General features: G+C 37.9%; 2 protein-coding genes across 2 annotated transcripts in view; one reads left to right on the forward strand and one right to left on the reverse strand.

Annotated features, from left to right (window-relative positions):
* The window catches only part of PKNH_1120600 (SICAvar, type I), a gene marked incomplete at both ends in the record, with an annotated part of 27014 nt that extends 21300 nt beyond the window's left edge, over nucleotides 1-5714 (reverse strand). The window contains 2 exons of the mRNA XM_039114133.1: nucleotides 4569-5409; nucleotides 5598-5714. Coding sequence (XP_038969753.1) covers nucleotides 4569-5409; nucleotides 5598-5714 — 958 coding nt within the window. The remainder of the gene's footprint in view (nucleotides 1-4568; nucleotides 5410-5597) is intronic.
* Nucleotides 5715-18551: 12837 nt separating this feature from the next.
* Nucleotides 18552-20573, forward strand: PKNH_1120700 (nicotinate phosphoribosyltransferase, putative; the record flags this gene model as incomplete). Its single annotated transcript, XM_002261348.1, has 1 exon — nucleotides 18552-20573. One exon carries the CDS (start codon nucleotides 18552-18554, stop codon nucleotides 20571-20573), a length of 2022 nt encoding a protein of 673 aa, XP_002261384.1.
* Nucleotides 20574-20726: the final 153 nt, after the last annotated feature.

Here is a 20726-nt window from a genome sequence, read left to right on the forward strand (position 1 = left end):
TTTCCCTTTCCCTTTCCCTTTCCCTTTCCCTTTCCCTTTCCCTTTCCCTTTCCCTTTCCCTTTCCCTTCCTTCATTCCTTTCCTTCCCTCCTCTTTCCATTCCTTCTCCTTACTTCTTTCATTCCCTTTCTTTCTTATTCCTTCTCTTTCCTTCTTTCCTCTTTCCTTCCCCTTCTCTTTCTTTCTTTCTCTTCCCTTCCCTTCTTATTCCTTTCCTCCCTATTCCCTGTCCTTTTCCTTCCCTGTCCCTTCCTTTCCTTCTCATTCCCTTTCCTTCTTTCCCCTTCTCCTTTCCTTCTTTCCTTACCCCTTTCCCTTTCCCTTTCCCTTTCCCTTTCCCTTTCCCTTTCCCTTTCCCTTCCTCTTTCCTTCTTTCGCTTTCCTTTCCCTTCCTCTTTCCTTCCTTCCCCTTTTCCTTCCTTCCCCTTTTCCTTCCCATTCTTCTTTCCTCATCTTCCTTTTTCTCCTTCTTCCTATTCCTTTCCTTCTTATTCCTTTCCTTCTGTTCCTTCTCTTTCCTTTTCTTTTCCTTCCGTCATCCCTTTCCTTTCCCTTAAGTCCCTTCCTTCATATTCCTTCTTATTCCCTTCCCTTTCTTTTTCCTTCTCCTTTCCCCTTCTCCTTTCCCCTTCTCCTTTCTCCTTCCAATTCCCTTTCCTTTCCTTTCCCCTTCCTTCCTTTCCCCTTCCTTCCTTTCCCCTTCCTTCATTCTCCTTCTCCTTCCCTTCCCTTCTCCTTTCCTTTACTTTCCTCCTCCTTTCCTTCTCCTTCCTTCCCCTTCCCCTTCTTTCATTCCCCTTCCCCTTCACTCCCTTTTCCTTCCCCTTTTCCTTCCTTCCTTCCTTCTCTTTCATTCCCTTCCCCTTCCTTCCCTTTCCTTCCTTCCCTTTCACTCCCTTCCCTTTCACTCCCTTCCCTTTCACTCCCTTCCCTTTCACTCCCTTCCCTTTCACTCCCTTCCCTTTCACTCCCTTCCCTTTCACTCCCTTCCCTTTCACTCCCTTCCCTTTCACTCCCTTCCCTTTCACTCCCTTCCCTTTCACTCCCTTCCCTTTCCCTTTCCCTTCCTTCCTCTTTCATTCCCCTTCTTTCCTTCCTCCTCCTTTCCTTCCTTCCTTCCGCTTCCTCTTTCCATTCCTTCCCTTCATTCCTTCTCTTTCTCATTCCCTTTCCTTCGTTCCTTCCCTTACCCCTTTTCCTTTCCTTCCACTTCCTTTTCCTTCCCCTTTTCCTTCCCCTTTTCCTTCTTTCCTTCCCTTCTTTTTCCTGCCCTTCTCCTTCCTTCTTTTTCCTGCCCTTCTCCTTCCTTCTTTTTCCTTCCCTTCTTTTTCCTGCCCCTTCTCTTTCCTTTTCCTTTTTCCTTCCCCTTCCCCTTCTTTTATTCTCCTTCCCCTTTTCCTTCCTTCCCCTTTTCCTTCATTCCCCTTTTCCTTCATTCCTTCCCCCTCCTTCATTCCTTCCCCTTACTTCCTTCCCTTTCCTTCCCTTTCCTTTCCTTTCCTTCTTTCCTTCCCCCTTTCCTTCATTCCTTCCCCCTTTCCTTCATTCCTTCCCCCTTTCCTTCATTCCTTCCCCCTCCTTCATTCCTTCCCCCTCCTTCATTCCCCTTCTTTCCTTCCCTCATCTTTCCTTCCCTCCTCTTTCCTTCTCTTTCTATTCCTTTCCTTTCCTTTCCTTTCCTTTCCTTTCCTTTCCTTTCCTTTCCTTTCCTTTCCTTTCCTTTCCTTTCCTTTCCTTTCCTTTCCTTTCCTTTCCTTTCCTTTCCTTTCCTTTCCTTTCCTTTCCTTTCCTTTCCTTTCCTTTCCTTTCCTTTCCTTTCCTTTCCTTTCCTTCTCATTCCCTCTCCTTTTCCTTCCACTTCCTTCTCCTTCTCATTCCCTCTCCTTTTCCTTCCACTTCCTTCTCCTTCTCATTCCCTCTCCTTTTCCTTCCACTTCCTTCTCCTTCCCTTTCTTTCCTTCCCTTTCTTTCCTTCCCCTTTCTTATTGCTTGCACTTATTTTTATTCCTTTTCCTTCATTCCCTTCCCCTTACTTCCTTCCCTTTCCTTCCCTTTCTTTCCTTCCCCTTTTCCTTCTCTTTTCCTTTCTTATTCCTTGCACTTATTTTTATTCCTTTTCCTTCATTCCCTTCCCCTTTTCTTTTCCTTTCCTTTCCTTTCCTTTCCTTTCCTTTCCTTTCCTTTCCTTTCCTTTCCTTTCCTTTCCTTTCCTTTCCTTTCCTTTCATTCCTTTCCTTCCCCTTTTCCTTCCCCTTTTCCTTTCCCTTTCCCTTCCTTCCTGTCCCCTAAACCTTCATTCCTTTCCCCTAAACCTTCATTCCTTATCCCTAAGTAGTCTTTCCTTACCCCCCCCTAAGTAGTCTTTCCTTACCCCTAAGTAGTCTTTCCTTACCCCTAAGAGTAGTCTTTCCTTACCCCTAAGTAGTCTTTCCTTACCCCTAAGTAGTCTTTCCTTACCCCTAAGTAGTCTTTCCTTACCCCTAAGTAGTCTTTCCTTACCCCTAAGTTGTCTTTCCTTACCCCTAAGTAGTCCTTCCTTACCCCTAAGTAGTCTTTCTATACCCTTAAGTACTCTTTCTATACCCCTAAGTAGGCTTTTTCTTACCCCTAAGTAGGCTTTCCATACCCCTAAGTAACCCTTTCCTTACCCCTAAGTAGTCTTTCCTTACCCCTAAGTAGTCTTCCCTTTCCCCCCTCCTAAGTAGTCTTTCTATACCCCTAAGTAGTCTTTCCTTAGCCCTAAGTAGTCTTTCCTTACCCCCCTAAGTACTCTTTTCTTACCCCTAAGTAGTCTTTCCTTACCCCTAAGTAGTCTTTCCTTACCCCTAAGTAGTCTTTCTATACCCCTAAGTAGTCTTTCCTTACCCCTAAGTAGTCTTTCCTTACCCCTAAGTAGTCTTTCCTTACCCCTAAGTAGTCTTTCCTTACCCCTAAGAGTAGTCTTTCCTTAACCCTAAGTAGTCTTTCCTTACCCCTAAGTAGTCTTTCCTTACCCCCCTAAGTAGTCTTTCCTTACCCCCAAGTACTCTTTCCTTATCCCCACCCCCAAGTACTCTTTCCTTATCCCCACCCCCTAAGCACTCTTTCCTTACCCCTAAGTAGTCTTTCTATACCCCTAAGTAGTCTTTCCTTACCCCTAAGTAGTCTTTCCTAACCCCTAAGTAGTCTTTCCTTACCCCTAAGTACTATTTCCTTACCCACTAAACACTCTTTCCTTACCCACTAAACACTCTTTCCTTACCCACTAAACACTCTTTCCTTACCCACTAAACACTCTTTCCTTACCCACTAAACACTCTTTCCTTACCCACTAAACACTCTTTCCTTACCCACTAAACACTCTTTCCTTACCCACTAAACACTCTTTCCTTACCCACTAAACACTCTTTCCTTACCCACTAAACACTCTTTCCTTAACCCCCCCCCTAAACACTCTTTCTTTCCTTACCCCCACACCTGAACACTCTTTCCTTCACCCCACCCCTAAAACACTCTTTCCTTCCCCCCCCTAAACTTTCCTTCTTTCCTTCCTTTTCCCTCCCCTTTTCCTTCCTTCCTCTTTTCCTTCCCCTAAACCTTCCCCTTACTTCCTTCCCCTTACTTCCTTCCCCTTACTTCCTTCCCCTTTCCCTTCCCCTTACTTCCTTCCCCTTTTCCTTCCCCTTTTCCTTCCCCTTTTCCCTTCCTTCATTCCCTTCATTCCTTCCCCCTCCTTCATTCCTTCCCCCTCCTTCATTCCTTCCCCCTCCTTCATTCCTTCCCCCTCCTTCATTCCTTCCCCCTCCTTCATTCCTTTCCCCCTCCTTCATTCCTTCCCCCTCCTTCATTCCTTCCGTCATCCCTTTCCTTTCCCCTAAGTCCCTTCCTTCATATTCCCTTTCCTTTCCTTCCCCTTTTCCTTCCTTCCCCTTCTCCTTTCCTTTTCCTTTCCTTCCCTTCTCTTCCCCTTCTCCTTTCCTTTTCCTTTCCTTCCCTTCTCTTCCCTGTCCCCTTTCCTTCCCTGTCCCCTTTCCTTCCCTGTCCCCTTTCCTTCCCTGTCCCCTTTCCTTCCCTGTCCCCTTCCTTTTGTTTTTCCTTCTTGTTCCCCTTCCTTCTTTTTCCTTCCCTTTCCCTTTCCCTTTCCCTTCCTTCTCCTTCCCCTTCCTTCTCCTTCCCCTTCCTTCTCCTTCCCCTTCCTTCTCCTTCCCCTTCCTTCTCCTTCCCCTTCCTTCTCCTTCCCCTTCCTTCTTATTCCCTTCCCCTTCTTTCCTTACCCCTCCTTCATTCCTTCCCCCTCCTTCTTATTCCTTCCCCCTCCTTCTTATTCCTTCCACCTCCTTCTTATTCCTTCCCCTTCCCTTCTCCTTCCCTTTCCCGTTTCCGTCTCCTTTTCCTTCCTTCCCCTTCCCTTCTCCTTCCCCTAAACCTTCCCTTTCCTTCTTATTCCTTTCCTTTTCCTTCCACTTCCTTCTATTCCCTTCCTCTTTCCTATTCCTTCCACTTCCTTTTCCTTTACTTCTTATTACATTAATAATGTACTATATTAATACATTAATATATTAAGGGTGTAATAAGGATGTAATACTTACCTGCTTTTGTCTGATATTCCTTATTTAACTGCTCCATTAAGTTGTCCACGTTAAGAGGAGCAGTATTGCCAGCAGTACTGTCGTTTTGCATTGCTGTCTCGAAAAGCTGTTTTAATTTTTTCTCGTCTAATTTCATGTCTTCGTTCATTAGTATATCCCCGAAAGTGGACCCGGAGTTATCAGTTCCCACTTTTAAAAAAGGTGTTACAATGTTTTTATTCTCTTCCCTTGCTTCCTTCTGTGCCCGTTCTATCTGTGTCGCCTTATTCTCCGCGGGACAGACCTTTTTCCACTTGCTATTCCATAACTGCTTTACTCTCCAGCCGTCCCCTTTCCCTGCGTCCCTTTTTGTTTTTGTCCAATCTTTGATTGTATCACTGAGAACGGATTTACCTAGAAGTACTTCCTCCCTGGTAATTCCCGCACATTTATTGAGTTGGTGCTGAAGGCTCTCCTTACTCAGATGTTCCATTACCGCTTTTTCCCCATCTTCTGTTATGCCTCTAATAGCATCCCCCAAGTGACAATGATCACCATACAATTCGGATAGGGCCACGGCTGAAACAACACAACGCGGGTACCATTCATGTTCTGGAATACTTGTTTCAACCGCCACTTCCTTGTCCTTTTTCTCTTCGATTCCACTCACAAAATATCTTACTCCCATTATGCCTTTACATAAATCGCGCATATATTCCCGCCCGAATGATTCCTTCGCCCCTGTCCACAAATTCTCCGGCATATTCTTCTTACAGAGGTTCGTTATTTTGTTCTCTTCCGCCAGTAGCAGTCTACTACTCAGTTTGTCCCATTGTGCTTGCAAACTCTTCCGCAATTCGTCCTACATAGGAACAAATGGGCGAAGGGAACATATACACATACATGTATACAGACATATACCTATATACATATGTACATATAAATATGCATGTGAATGTATATATACATATATATATATATATGTACGTGGAAGTCTGTATATATATATGCACATTGCCGTCATTCCAGTGTACACATATATTCACATACTGTAATTTTTTCAGGCGTTACGGCAGCACCCTGCCCTGCGCTCGCCGCCCTGACCCCCTCATCCAACCAGGTCTTCAGCAATCCATCGCCACCTTGTGCTGATGCTCCTGCCTGCATGGTTGTGTGTCTTCGTCTTACAAAAAAAGGATTTATATATATACATATATATGTATATATATTATATATATTATATATATATATATTATATATATAGAATTAAAAAAGGGAAAAAAAAAAAAAAAAAAAAAGAAAAAAGAAAAAAGAAGAAGAAGGAAAAATATTTTTCTTATTTTTTCCTTCTTTCCTTCTTTCCTTTCTTCCTTACAAAACCTTCTTTTTCTTTCTCCTCTGAAACCTTCTTTTCTTCTTTACTTTCTTCCTTTACTTTTTTCTTCCTTCCTTTCTTTTTTTCCTTCCTTTCTTTTTTTCCTTCCTTTCTTTTTTTCCTTCCTTTCCTTCTTTAAAACTTCCTTTTTCTTCTCCCTTAAACCTTTCTTCTTCTTTTTCCCTTAAACCTTCCTCCTTTTTCTTCCCTTAAACCTTCAATCTTTTTCTCCCTTGAACCTTCTTTCTCCTTTCATGCAATCTTCATTTCTTTTCCTTCTTTTCTTCTCTTTTCTTCTTTCTTTTCTTCTTTCTTTTCTTCTTTACTCATCCTTTCTTCTTTTCCTTCTTTAAACCTTCCTTTTCTTCCTTCTTCCCTTCCTTCTTTTTCTCCCTTAAGAACCTTCCTTTTTCTTTCTCACTTAAACCTTCTTTCCCTTTTCATTCAACCTTCCTTCTTTTTCTTCCTCCTTCTTCTTCCTACTTTCCTTCCTTCTCTTTTCTTCTCTCTTCTTCCTTCTCTTCCTCCTTTTCTTTCCTGTTTTCTTCTTTTCTCTTCCTTCCTTTCTTTTCTTTACTATTCCTCTTCTACTCTTCCTTCTTTTTTTCTCTTTTCTTCCTTAAAGGTTTTTTTTTCTTTTATTCTTCCTCCTTTTCTTCTTTTACTTCTTCTTTCTTTTTCTTCCTTCTTTACTCTTCCTTCTTTACTCTTCCTTCTTTTACTCTTCCTTCCTTAAACCTTCCTTTCTTTACTCTTCCTTTCTTTACTCTTCCTTCTTTATTCTTCCTTCCTTAAACCTTCCTTTTTTCTTCCTTCCTTAAAACATTCTTTTTCTTCCTTCCTTAAACCTTCCTTTCTTAAACCTTCCTTCTTTTACTCTTTCTTCCTTAAACCTTCCTTCTTTACTCTTCCTTCTTTTACTCTTCCTTCTTTTACTCTTCCTTTCTGTACTCTTCCTTCTTTTACTCTTCCTTCTTTTACTCTTCCTTCTTTTACTCTTCCTTCTTTTACTCTTCCTTCTTTACTCTTCCTTCCTTAAACCACTCTTTTTCTTCCTTCCTTAAACCTTCCATTTTCTTCCTTCCTTAAACCTTCCATTTTCTTCCTTCCTTAAACCTTCCATTTTCTTCCTTCCTTAAACCTTCCATTTTCTTCCTTCCTTAAACCTTCCATTTTCTTCCTTCCTTAAACCTTCCTTCATTACTGATCCTTCCTCAAACCTTCATTCATTACTCTTCCTTCCTTAAATCTTCCTTCTTTACTCTTCCTTCCTTAAACCTTCTTCTTTTTCTTCCTTCTTTACTCTTCTTTCCTTAAACCGTTCCTTTTCTTCTTTCCTCAAACTTTCCTTCTTTTTTTTCCTTCCTTAAACCATCTTTCTTTTTCTTCCTTCCTTAAACCTTCTTTTTCTTCCTTCTTTACTCTTCCTTTTCTTCCTTCCTTAAACCTTCCTTTTTTTACTCTTCCTTTCTTTATTCTTCCTTTCTTTACTCTTCCTTCCTTAAACCTTCCTTCTTTTACTCTTCCTCCGAAATCGTCCCCTTCCTTCTTTCTTTCTTTTCTTCCTTCATTCATCCCTTCCTTCCTTCATTCATCCCTTCCTTCATGCATCCTTTCCTTCATTCATTCATTTTTCCCTTCTTTACTCTCCCTTCTTTTTTTCTTCCTTCCTTAAACCTTCCTTACTCTTCCTTCTTTACTCTTCCTTCTTTATTCTTTCTTCTTCTTCTTCCTTCTTTTTCTTCCATCTTTTTCTCCTTTCCTACATCCTTCTTCTTCCTCCAGAATCATCCCCTTCCTTCTTTTCTTCCTCCCTACATTCCTTTTCTTCATTCCTTCTGCACATTCCTTCTCCTCATTCCTTCCCTGCTCATTCTTTCTCCTCATTCCTTCTCCTCATTCCTTCTCCTCATTCCTTATCCACATTCCTTAACCACATTCCTTATCCACATTACCTTTCCTCCTTCCTTATACACATCCCTTGTCCTCATTCCTTCCCTGCCCATCCTTCCTTGCTTCCTTCCTTAAACCTTCTTTTATTCGTTCTTTACTCTTCCTTAAAGTCTTTTCTATTCCTTCCTTCCTTAAAAACATTTCTATTCCTTAAACCTTCCTCTTCTTCTGCCTCCTTTCCTAAAAGACTTTTCCTCATTCCTTCCTTAAACCACTCTTCTCTTTCTGCCTCCTTTCCTAAAAGACATTTTTTCCCCTTTTCCTTTTTCCCCTTTATGCTTTGCTTCGTTCCTACACATTCCTACATTTCCTTCTAAGTAACACTAGACGTAGAGTGTCGGGTTCCGGGTTTTGGGGGTTCCGGGTTTTTTGGGTTCCGGGTTTTTTGGGTTCCGGGTTTTTTGGGTTCCCGGGTTTTGGGGGTTCCGGGTTTTTGGGTTTCTGGGTTCCGGGTTTTTGGGTTCCGGTTTTAGGGTTCAGGGTTCAGGGTTTAGGGTTTAGGGTTCAGGGTTTAGGGTTCAGGGTTCAGGGTTTAGGTTTTAGGGTTTAGGGTTCAGGGTTTAGGGTTTCAGGGTTTAGGGTTCAGGGTTCAGGGTTTAGGGTTTAGGGTTTAGGGTTTAGGGTTCAGGGTTTAGGGTTCAGGGTTTAGGGTTCAGGTTTTAGGGTTTAGGGTTTAGATTTAGGGTTTAGGGTTTAGGGTTTAGGGTTTAGGGTTTAGGGTTTAGGGTTTAGGGTTCAGGGTTTAGGGTTCAGGGTTCAGGGTTTAGGGTTCAGGGTTTAGGGTTTAGGGTTCAGGGTTTAGGGTTTAGGGTTCAGGGTTCAGGGTTTAGGGTTTAGGGTTTAGGGTTTAGGGTTTAGGGTTTAGGGTTTAGGGTTTAGGGTTTAGGGTTTAGGGTTTAGGGTTTAGGGTTTAGGGTTCAGGGTTTAGGGTTCAGGGTTTAGGGTTAGGGTTCAGGGTTTAGGGTTTAGGGTTTAGGGTTTAGGGTTTCGGGTTCAGGGTTCAGGGTTCAGGGTTCAGGGTTCAGGGTTTCAGGGTTTAGGGTTTAGGTTTAGGGTTTAGGGTTCAGGGTTTAGGGTTTAGGGTTCAGGGTTTAGGGTTTAGGGTTCAGGGTTTAGGGTTTAGGGTTCAGGGTTTAGGGTTTACAGTTCAGGGTTTAGGGTTTAGGGTTCAGGGTTTAGGGTTCAGGTTTAGGGTTCAGGTTTTAGGGTTTAGGGGTTTAGGGGTTTAGGGTTCAGGTTTAGGGTTCAGGGTTTAGGGTTCAGGGTTTAGGGTTTAGGGTTTAGGGTTCAGGGTTTAGGGTTTAGGGTTTAGGGTTTAGGGTTCAGGGTTTAGGGTTCAGGGTTTAGGGTTCAGGGTTTAGGGTTCATGGGTTTTGAGTTCAGGGTTTAGGGTTCAGGGTTTAGGGTTCATGGGTTTTGAGTTCAGGGTTTAGGGTTCATGGGTTTAGGGTTTAGGGTTCAGGGTTCAGGGTTCAGGGTTCAGGGTTTAGGGTTTAGGGTTCAGGGTTTAGGGTTTAGGGTTTAGGGTTCAGGGTTTAGGGTTTAGGGTTTAGGGTTTAGGGTTTAGGGGTTCAGGGTTTAGGGTTTAGGGTTTAGGGTTTAGGTTTAGGGTTTAGGGTTTAGGGTTTATGGTCCCAGGTTCACGGTTCAGGGTTTAGGGTTCAGGGTTTAGGGTTCAGGGTTTAGGGTTTAGGGTTTAGGGTTTAGGGTTCAGGGTTTAGGGTTTAGGGTTTAGGGTTTAGGGTTTAGGGTTCACAGTTTAGTGTTTACTGTTTAAGATGAAGGATGTTGGTTTCACACCTTTTGTCCTTTTTTTTTTTCCTTCTTTTCCTTTTTTTCCTTTTTATATTTTCTTGAAAAAAAAAGAAAAAAAAGAAAAAAAAAGAAAAAAGAAGAAAAAAAAAGAAAAAAAAAGAAAAAAAAAGAGAAAAAAGAAGAAAAAAAAGAAGATTCTTTCTTCCACATTTATTTCTAATTTTGTTTGCAAAAAATTTTTCTTTTTTTTTTTTTTTGGTGAAAGAACACCTTTTTGTTTATAGAAAATAAAAAAAAAAAAAACATTCTTCTTTCTTTTTTCTATGAACATAAATTTTTCTTTTTTCTTCCTTCTTCCCTTTTTATTTTTTATTGAAGAAAAAAAAAAAAAAAAAAAACCTTCCCCTAAATGATGTAAACACCAGTCCACATATTGTTGTTCTTATAACCTTAAACCCTAAAAAATACGAAATCCTACACATATACACCGTAAAATATTAAATCCCGCAAAACTAAATACCAAATATTACACATGTACACCGTAAAATATTATAAATCCCACAACCTAAGTACGAAATCTTACACATATACACCGTAAAAATATTAAATCCCGCAACCTAAAAATACGAAATCCTACACATATACACCGTAAAATATTAAATCCCGCAAACCTAAATACAAAATCTTACACATATTCACCGTAAAATATTATATACCGCAAAACTAAATGCGAAATCTTACACATATACACCTGTAAAATATTAAATCCCGCAACCTAAAAATCCGAAATCTTACACATATACCACGTAAAATATTATATCCCGCAACCTAAAAATCCGAAATCTTACACATATACCACGTAAAATATTATAAATCCCGCAACCTAAGTGCGAAATCTTACACATGTACCGTAAAATATTATAAATCTCGCAACCTAAAAATACGAAATCTTACACATATACACCGAAAAATATTAAATACCACAACCTAAATGCGAAATCCAACATATACACCTCTAAAATATTAAATCCTGCAACCTAAATGCGAAATCCAACATATACACCGTAAAATATTAAATCCCGCAACCTAAATATGAAATCTTACACATGTACCGTAAAATATTATAAATCTCGCAACCTAAAAATACGAAATCTTACACATATACACCGAAAAATATTAAATACCACAACCTAAATGCGAAATCCAACATATACACCTCTAAAATATTAAATCCTGCAACCTAAATGCGAAATCCAACATATACACCGTAAAATATTAAATCCCGCAACCTAAATATGAAATCTTACACATGTACCGTAAAATATTATAAATCTCGCAACCTAAAAATACGAAATCTTACACATATACACCGAAAAATATTATATCCCGCAACCTAAATGCGAAATCTTACACATGCACCGTAAAATATTATATCCCGCAACCTAAATGCGAAATCTTACACATGTACACCGTAAAATATTAAATCCCGCAACCTAAATATGAAATCTTACACATGTACCGTAAAATATTATAAATCTCGCAACCTAAAAATACGAAATCTTACACATGCACCGTAAAATATTATAAATCCAGCAACCTAAATGCGAAATCTTACACATGTACACCGTAAAATATTATAAATCCCGCAACCTAAATGCGAAATCATACACATATACACCGTAAAATATTATAAATCCCGCCACCTAAAAATACGAAATCTTACACATATACACCGTAAAATATTATATCCCGCAACCTAAAAATGCGAAATCTTACACATGTACACCGTAAAATATTATAAATCCCGCAATCTAAATACGAAATCTTACACATATTCACCGTAAAATATTAAAAATCCCGCAACCTAAAAATGCGAAATCTTACACATATACACCGTAAAATATTAAATCCCGCAACCTAAATACGAAATCTTACACATACACCCCGTAAAATATTAAATCTCACATACACCGTAGAATATTATACCCCGCAACCTAAAAATGCGAAATCTTACACATACACCGTAAAAATATTAAATCCCGCAACCTAAAAATGCGAAATCTTACATACATACACCGTAAAAATATTAAATCCCGCAACCTAAATACAAAATCTTACACATATGCACCCGTAAAATATTATATCCCGCAAAACTACATGCGAAATATTACATATACACCGTAAAATATTAAATCCCGCAACCTAAATACGAAATCTTACACATGTACACCGTAAAATATTAAATCCCGCAACCTAAAAATACGAAATCTTACACATATACACCGTAGAATATTAAATTCCGCAACCTAAATGCGAAATCTTATACATATACACCGTAATACATTATATCCCGCAACCTAAATACGAAATCTTACACATGTACACCGTAAAATATTAAATCCCGCAACCTAAAAATACGAAATCTTACACATATACACCGTAGAATATTAAATTCCGCAACCTAAATGCGAAATCTTATACATATACACCGTAAAATATTATAAATCCCGCAACCTAAATACGAAATCTTACACATGTACACCGTAAAATATTAAATCCCGCAACCTAAAAATACGAAATCTTACACATATACACCGTAGAATATTAAATTCCGCAACCTAAATGCGAAATCTTATACATATACACCGTAATACATTATATCCCGCAACCTAAATACGAAATCTTACACATGTACACCGTAAAATATTAAATCCCGCAACCTAAAAATACGAAATCTTACACATATACACCGTAGAATATTAAATTCCGCAACCTAAATGCGAAATCTTATACATATACACCGTAGAATATTAAATTCCGCAACCTAAATGCGAAATCTTACACATATACACCGTAATACATTATATCCCGCAACCTAAATACGAAATCTTACACATGTACACCGTAAAATATTAAATCCCGCAACCTAAAAATACGAAATCTTACACATATACACCGTAGAATATTAAATTCCGCAACCTAAATGCGAAATCTTATACATATACACCGTAATACATTATATCCCGCAACCTAAATACGAAATCTTACACATGTACACCGTAAAATATTAAATCCCGCAACCTAAAAATACGAAATCTTACACATATACACCGTAGAATATTAAATTCCGCAACCTAAATGCGAAATCTTATACATATACACCGTAAAATATTATAAATCCCGCAACCTAAATACGAAATCTTACACATGTACACCGTAAAATATTAAATCCCGCAACCTAAAAATACGAAATCTTACACATATACACCGTAGAATATTAAATTCCGCAACCTAAATGCGAAATATTACACATATACACCGAAAAATATTATATCCCGCAACCTAAATGCGAAATCTTACACATGCACCGTAAAATATTATATCCCGCAACCTAAATGCGAAATCTTACACATGTACACCGTAAAATATTAAATCCCGCAACCTAAAAATACGAAATCTTACACATATACACCGTTAAAATATTAAATCCCGCAACCTAAAAGTGCGAAATCTTACACATGTACACTTGTAAAAATATTAAATCCGCGCAACCTAAAAATGCGAAATCTTACACATATACACCGTAAAAATATTAAATCCCGCAACCTAAAAATGCGAAATCTTACACATATACACCGTAAAATATTATAAATCCCGCAACCTGAATACGAAATCTTACACATATACACCGTAAAATATTATAAATCTCGCAACCTAAAAACGCGAAATCTTACACATATACACCGTAAAATATTATAAATCCCGCAACCTAAAAATGCGGAATTTTACACATATACACCGTAAAATATTATAAATCCCGCAACCTAAAATATGAAATCTTACACATACACCGTAAAATATTATATCCCACAACCTAAATACGAAATCCTACACATATACACCCATAAAATATTATATCCCGCAAACCTGAATATGAAATCTTACACATATACCGCAAAATATTAAATCCTGCAACCTAAATACTAAATTTTACACATGTACACCGTGAAATATTATAAATCCCGCAACCTAAAAATGCGAAATCCTACACATATACACCGTAAAATATTATAAATCCCACAACCTAAAAATGCGAAATCCTACACATATACACCGTAAAAAATATTAAATCCCGCAACCTAAAAATGCGAAATCTTACACATATACACCGTAAAATATTAAATCCCGCAACCTAAAAATGCGAAATCTTACACATATACAACGTAAAATATTAAATCTCGCATACACCGTAAAAATATTATAACCCGCAATCTAAATACGAAATCTTACACATATTCACCGTAAAATATTAAAAATCCCGCAACCTAAAAATGCGAAATCTTACACATATACACCGTAAAATATTAAATCCCGCAACCTAAATACGAAATCTTACACATACACCCCGTAAAATATTAAATCTCACATACACCGTAGAATATTATACCCCGCAACCTAAAAATGCGAAATCTTACACATACACCGTAAAAATATTAAATCCCGCAACCTAAAAATGCGAAATCTTACATACATACACCGTAAAAATATTAAATCCCGCAACCTAAATACAAAATCTTACACATATGCACCCGTAAAATATTATATCCCGCAAAACTACATGCGAAATATTACATATACACCCGTAAAATATTAAATCCCGCAACCTAAATACGAAATCCTACACATATACACCGTAAAATATTATAAATCCCGCAACCTAAAAATGCGAAATCTTACACATATACACCGTAAAATATTAAATCCCGCAACCTAAATACAAAATCTTACACATATACACCGTAAAATATTATAAATCCCGCAACCTAAATGCGAAATCTTACACATATACACCGTAAAAATATTAAATCCCGCAACCTAAATACGAAATCTTACACATATACACCGAAAAATATTAAGTCCCGCAACCTAAATGCGAAATCTTACACATATACACCGTAAAATATTATAAATCCCGCAACCTAAATGCGAAATATTACACATGGACACCGCAAAATATTATAAATCCCACAACCTAAAAATGCGAAATCTTACACATATACACCGTAAAATATTATAAATCCCACAACCTAAAAATGCGAAATCTTACACATATACACCGTAAAATATTAAATCCCGCAACCTAAAAATGCGAAATCTTACACATATACACCGTAAAATATTAAATCACGCAACCTAAAAATGCGAAATCTTACACATATACACCGTAAAAATATTAAATCCCGCAACCTAAATACAAAATCTTACACATATGCACCCGTAAAATATTATATCCCGCAAAACTACATGCGAAATATTACATATACACCCGTAAAATATTAAATCCCGCAACCTAAAAATACGAAATCCTACACATATACACCGTAAAATATTAAATCCCGTAACCTAAATACAAAATCTTACACATATGCACTTGTAAAAATATTAAATCCCGCAACCTGAAAATGCGAAATCTTACACATATACACCGTAAAATATTAAATCCTGCAACCTAAAAATCCGAAATCTTACACATATACACCGTAAAATATTATAAATCCCGCAACCTAAAAATGCGAAATCTTACACATATACACCGTAAAAATATTAAATCCCGCAACCTAAATACAAAATCTTACACATATGCACCCGTAAAATATTATATCCCGCAAAACTACATGCGAAATATTACACATGGACACCGCAAAATATTAAATCCCGCAACCTAAAAATGCGAAATCCTACACATATACACCGTAAAAAATATTAAATCCCGCAACCTAAAAATGCGAAATCTTACACATATACACCGTAAAATATTAAATCCCGCAACCTAAAAATGCGAAATCTTACACATATACAACGTAAAATATTAAATCTCGCATACACCGTAAAAATATTATAACCCGCAATCTAAATACGAAATCTTACACATATTCACCGTAAAATATTAAAAATCCCGCAACCTAAAAATGCGAAATCTTACACATATACACCGTAAAATATTAAATCCCGCAACCTAAATACGAAATCTTACACATACACCCCGTAAAATATTAAATCTCACATACACCGTAGAATATTATACCCCGCAACCTAAAAATGCGAAATCTTACACATACACCGTAAAAATATTAAATCCCGCAACCTAAAAATGCGAAATCTTACATACATACACCGTAAAAATATTAAATCCCGCAACCTAAATACAAAATCTTACACATATGCACCCGTAAAATATTATATCCCGCAAAACTACATGCGAAATATTACATATACACCCGTAAAATATTAAATCCCGCAACCTAAATACGAAATCCTACACATATACACCGTAAAATATTATAAATCCCGCAACCTAAAAATGCGAAATCTTACACATATACACCGTAAAATATTAAATCCCGCAACCTAAATACAAAATCTTACACATATACACCGTAAAATATTATAAATCCCGCAACCTAAATGCGAAATCTTACACATATACACCGTAAAAATATTAAATCCCGCAACCTAAATACGAAATCTTACACATATACACCGAAAAATATTAAGTCCCGCAACCTAAATGCGAAATCTTACACATATACACCGTAAAATATTATAAATCCCGCAACCTAAATGCGAAATATTACACATGGACACCGCAAAATATTAAATCCCGCAACCTAAGTGCGACATGTTACATATACCGTAAAATATTATAAATCCCACAACCTAAATACGAAATCATACACGTATACACCGTAAAATATTATAAATCCCGCAACCTAAAAATACGAAATCCTACACATATACACCGTAAAATATTATAAATCCCGCAACCTAAAAATGCGAAATCTTACACATATACACCGTAAAATATTAAATCCCGCAACCTAAATACAAAATCTTACACATATGCACCCGTAAAATATTATATCCCGCAAAACTACATGCGAAATATTACATATACACCCGTAAAATATTAAATCCCGCAACCTAAAAATACGAAATCCTACACATATACACCGTAAAATATTAAATCCCGTAACCTAAATACAAAATCTTACACATATGCACTTGTAAAAATATTAAATCCCGCAACCTGAAAATGCGAAATCTTACACATATACACCGTAAAATATTAAATCCTGCAACCTAAAAATCCGAAATCTTACACATATACACTGTAAAATATTATATCCCGCAAACTTAAATACGAAATCTTACACGTGCACCGTAAAAATGCGAAATCATAAACAAATCCACTGATTCGGTGATCTCTTTTTTTTATTTTTCTTTTCTTTTCATGTAGACACTTCTAGGAGGTCCCCTTGAGTTAATTGTTTCCCTCTTTAAACAAAAGATGCGCCATATTTTTATGTTTAAAGGAAAAGAAAGAAAAGAAAAAAAAGTTATGAACAGGTGCGGCTGCCAGTGTATCCTTTACGTCCGCTGCTCGCAATTCTCATGTGTTTTTGAAAGATAAAAATGGAGGGTCACTCTTCTAGGGGATTGATTTTCCTGTTTGCAAAACGTACGTGCAGTGCCCTCCGCAGTTGGGCCGCCACTATGATTGGAGTATTTCTATTTACTAATTTTCCTGCACAATTTTGTGTTCACCATTTGGGTGCTAAAAAAAAAAAAAAAAAAATTCCCGCATTGGCAATTTAAAATTTAAAAGTTTTCTTCCTTCCTCTCGTCGCCTTCTTTGGATTTCTTCCTGTTAAATCCATCGTTGTTCTTATTGCTTAAGGACGCCGGGTAGGGGGAACGATGGATTGTCCCACTTATGCACATTTCACCTGCTTCCTCCTATCGCGTAAACGCCTATGTGGCTCGTATGTGCAAATCACCCCTTTGGGGGTATCCTCTGGCATAGTGGCAAAATTGGCTCTTCTTTTAACGCGCTGCTAATTTTTGTACACGCCCTTTTTCTTTTGCCATGGGGGCAAATGTGCACGTGTTGGGGGTACACATTTGTAGGCACTTATGTGGTATACTTCCACATATAGGAAAAACTTGTGCACACCCTTACCGTATACAAACAGGCAGAATGCTTCACTTCCCTCCACCAGAAAAGAATTTCATTTTCTTCCAAATGTAAGAAATACAGAGTTTATATGCAAAATTATAATCCCCCTTTTTACAATACTATTTATGCGTGCATACGTGTACTCCATGCAGGCAATACATGCAGAGGTGTTAAAAAAACACTACGTATACCTTTACCTTGGACTAAATAACATTCCTTGGGCTTCTCACCTCATGTTCGCGCATGATCGATTTGGAAAAATGTGTATTCTTCATCTAAATTTGGTTAGCTTGACTCACACTCATTAGGGATTTGTTCTTTTTTCTTCCTCTTTATGCTATAATTCCTGTGCCACTTGGTCGGTATAATCCTTTCCTGTATCGCACAAAGAAAAATATACATTCATATATATATATATATGAAAAAAACATACACAAATGCACAACATTAGTTAATTCCTGCTCTTCGCATAACTCTTCCGCATTGTAATTTTCAACATTTTAGGTTATCACTCTCTTCAGATTACAAAGGAATCACCATAAGCTCCCCTATTCCAAAGGTATTAAGCAGCAAGCGCGCATACGTATGCGCATCTGCCTGCGAGTACATAGCACATCACGATATGAGGTGGGGCCGATCCCCATTTTACATATCCCCCAAAACTGAAAATACAAAAAGGTGTGATCAGCAGGAAAGGGAATGAATATAGTTTAAAAAAAATAATTACTTCGTTTGAAAAACGGACTCCTTTTTACCATCCTAGGTCATTCGAAGTGATAAGTCTCCCTGTACGCATATAGGGCGCAGTACATACATACTCATATGTATGAAAAGTTTGCGGGTTCTTCCCCCCTATACGTGAAAGACGCTAGTGAATGCACGTAACCTCTCCCCGAATGCCAAAATGAGTAATGACAATTTTAGCGGAAAGAATGGTATATCCGTTGGTGAGCAGCCGCACCTGAAGGAAAAGGCAGATGGAATAGTAGGGGCAAATTCCAACCTAATAGATAACGTAAGGATTGATAAGAAAAGCAACTCCCTCTACGTGTACGATATCCCCATTACAGAATCTGACTTAAGACAACTTTTAATGTTAAAAAAGGAAAAAGGCGAAGCAGATGTAACAAGTGGGAGCTGTATGAACTCACCGGCAAAGTTCTGCCCCATGGAAATGCAGAAGAAGAAAATGGAAGTCTCCAAAGTAGAATCCCATGGGACATGTTCGAACGTATTAAATTACGAACAAGGAAGTAGCTGCCCAGCGGAAAAACTTAAAATGGTTTCCCTAGTTAAGTGTACGAAGTTTATAATAGAAAATAGGATTAACAAGGATATAGACATACCACATAGCAACACAGTGAATGCACTGTTTATGGATTACTACCACTTGGTAATGGCGTATACATTCTTCAGACAGAAGAAGCATGAACAAGAATCCACCTTTGAAATTTACTTTAGGAAGTGCCCCTTTAATGGAAAATTTGCAATTCTAGGGGGAGTGTACGAAGCTATAAAGTATATCAATTCGTTCCGATTTACAGACGCACAGTTAGAATTTGTTAGGAAAAAAATGTCCCACTATCAAGATATTGATTTGTTCATAAATTATTTGAAAGGATTAAGTGGAAGGGATGTGTCTCTCTATTGTATAGAGGAAGGGTCCATAGTATTTCCGCATGAACCTTTAATGGTAATCCAAGGCCCATTACTAATATGTCAAATTTTGGAAAGTGCCTTACTGAATATGATAAATTATCCTACCTTAATAGCTACAAATAGTATGCTTCATAAAATTTCTATAAATCATAAACCGCTAGCCGAATTTGGTTGTAGGAGAGCCCAAGGTCCAGATGGTGCACTCAGTGGAACTAGGTATTCTGCAGTTGGTTGCGACTTTACATCGAACGTCTATGCTTCTTTCCTGTATGACATTCCAATAATAGGAACCATGTCCCATTCCTTCATATCTTCTTATCAGCATGGAGAAACCTTGCATAGCAAATATCTAGACAACCATAACTTCCTCAGTATTGTACATAAGAACAAAGAAATCATCCACAAATTGTACAACTGCGAATTTGCAAAGGAGAGTGAATTGACTGCCTTCGTTTCATTTGCGCAAATTAATCCCAAAATTTTTATATGCCTTATAGATACATATGACTCCCTAAAATCCGGGATTTACAACTTCCTGATCGTTGCCTTATCTTTGCATGAAATAAACTATAAACCAATTGGAATCAGAATCGATTCTGGGGATTTAAGTTACCTCACAAAGGAATGTAAAAAAATATTTATTGATGTATCTGAAAAGCTAAATGTCCCATTTCGTGATTTAAAAATATGCATTAGTAACGATCTTAACGAGCAAGTAATAAAAGAATTACACGCACAAGAACACCATGTGGATATTTTTGCCATTGGCACAAATCTAATCACATGCCAGTCGCAGCCTTCCCTAGGACTTGTATACAAATTAGTCGAAATTAACAACCACCCCTGTTTTAAATTAACAAATGAAAATAAAAAAGCTAATTTCCCCTATCGAAAGATGGTCTACCGATTATATGCAGATGATAATTTAGCTGCCTGCGACGTTATCCAACATTTTGATGAAGTACCTCCTTCTGAGAACCAACAAATTGTCTGCGCCAATGTCCTGGATGGAAATAAGCAATTTTCCATTACCCCCAAAAAGGTGGAACAGAAATTACGCCTCATATGGGACCACGGAAAATTACTAACTCAGTTAAAGACAGTCACTGAGTTGAAGCAGTACACGCACAGTGAAATAGCTAGATTTAAGAAGGAGCATTTCGCGACTTCCTCTCCTCTTCCTTACGATGTTCTTTTCTCCACTAACTATCAAAAAATGTATGAGAAGTTGCTCTTAAATAATTCCCGTGCCTCAACATCATTGTAGATGGTGCGAAAAGATCGGGGGAGAAGTAGGTCTTCCAGGTGTTCAAACTGGGATGGAAGGACTACACTAATGTTGATATATCCAACCGAATAAGGCATAGGAGCAAATTATGCTCCCTTACGAACGAACAAAGCGTGCGAACCTTTTAAAAAG

This window comes from Plasmodium knowlesi, assembly GCF_000006355.2.
Source record: "Plasmodium knowlesi strain H genome assembly, chromosome: 11".
NCBI classification, from domain to species: Eukaryota; Apicomplexa; class Aconoidasida; order Haemosporida; family Plasmodiidae; genus Plasmodium; species Plasmodium knowlesi.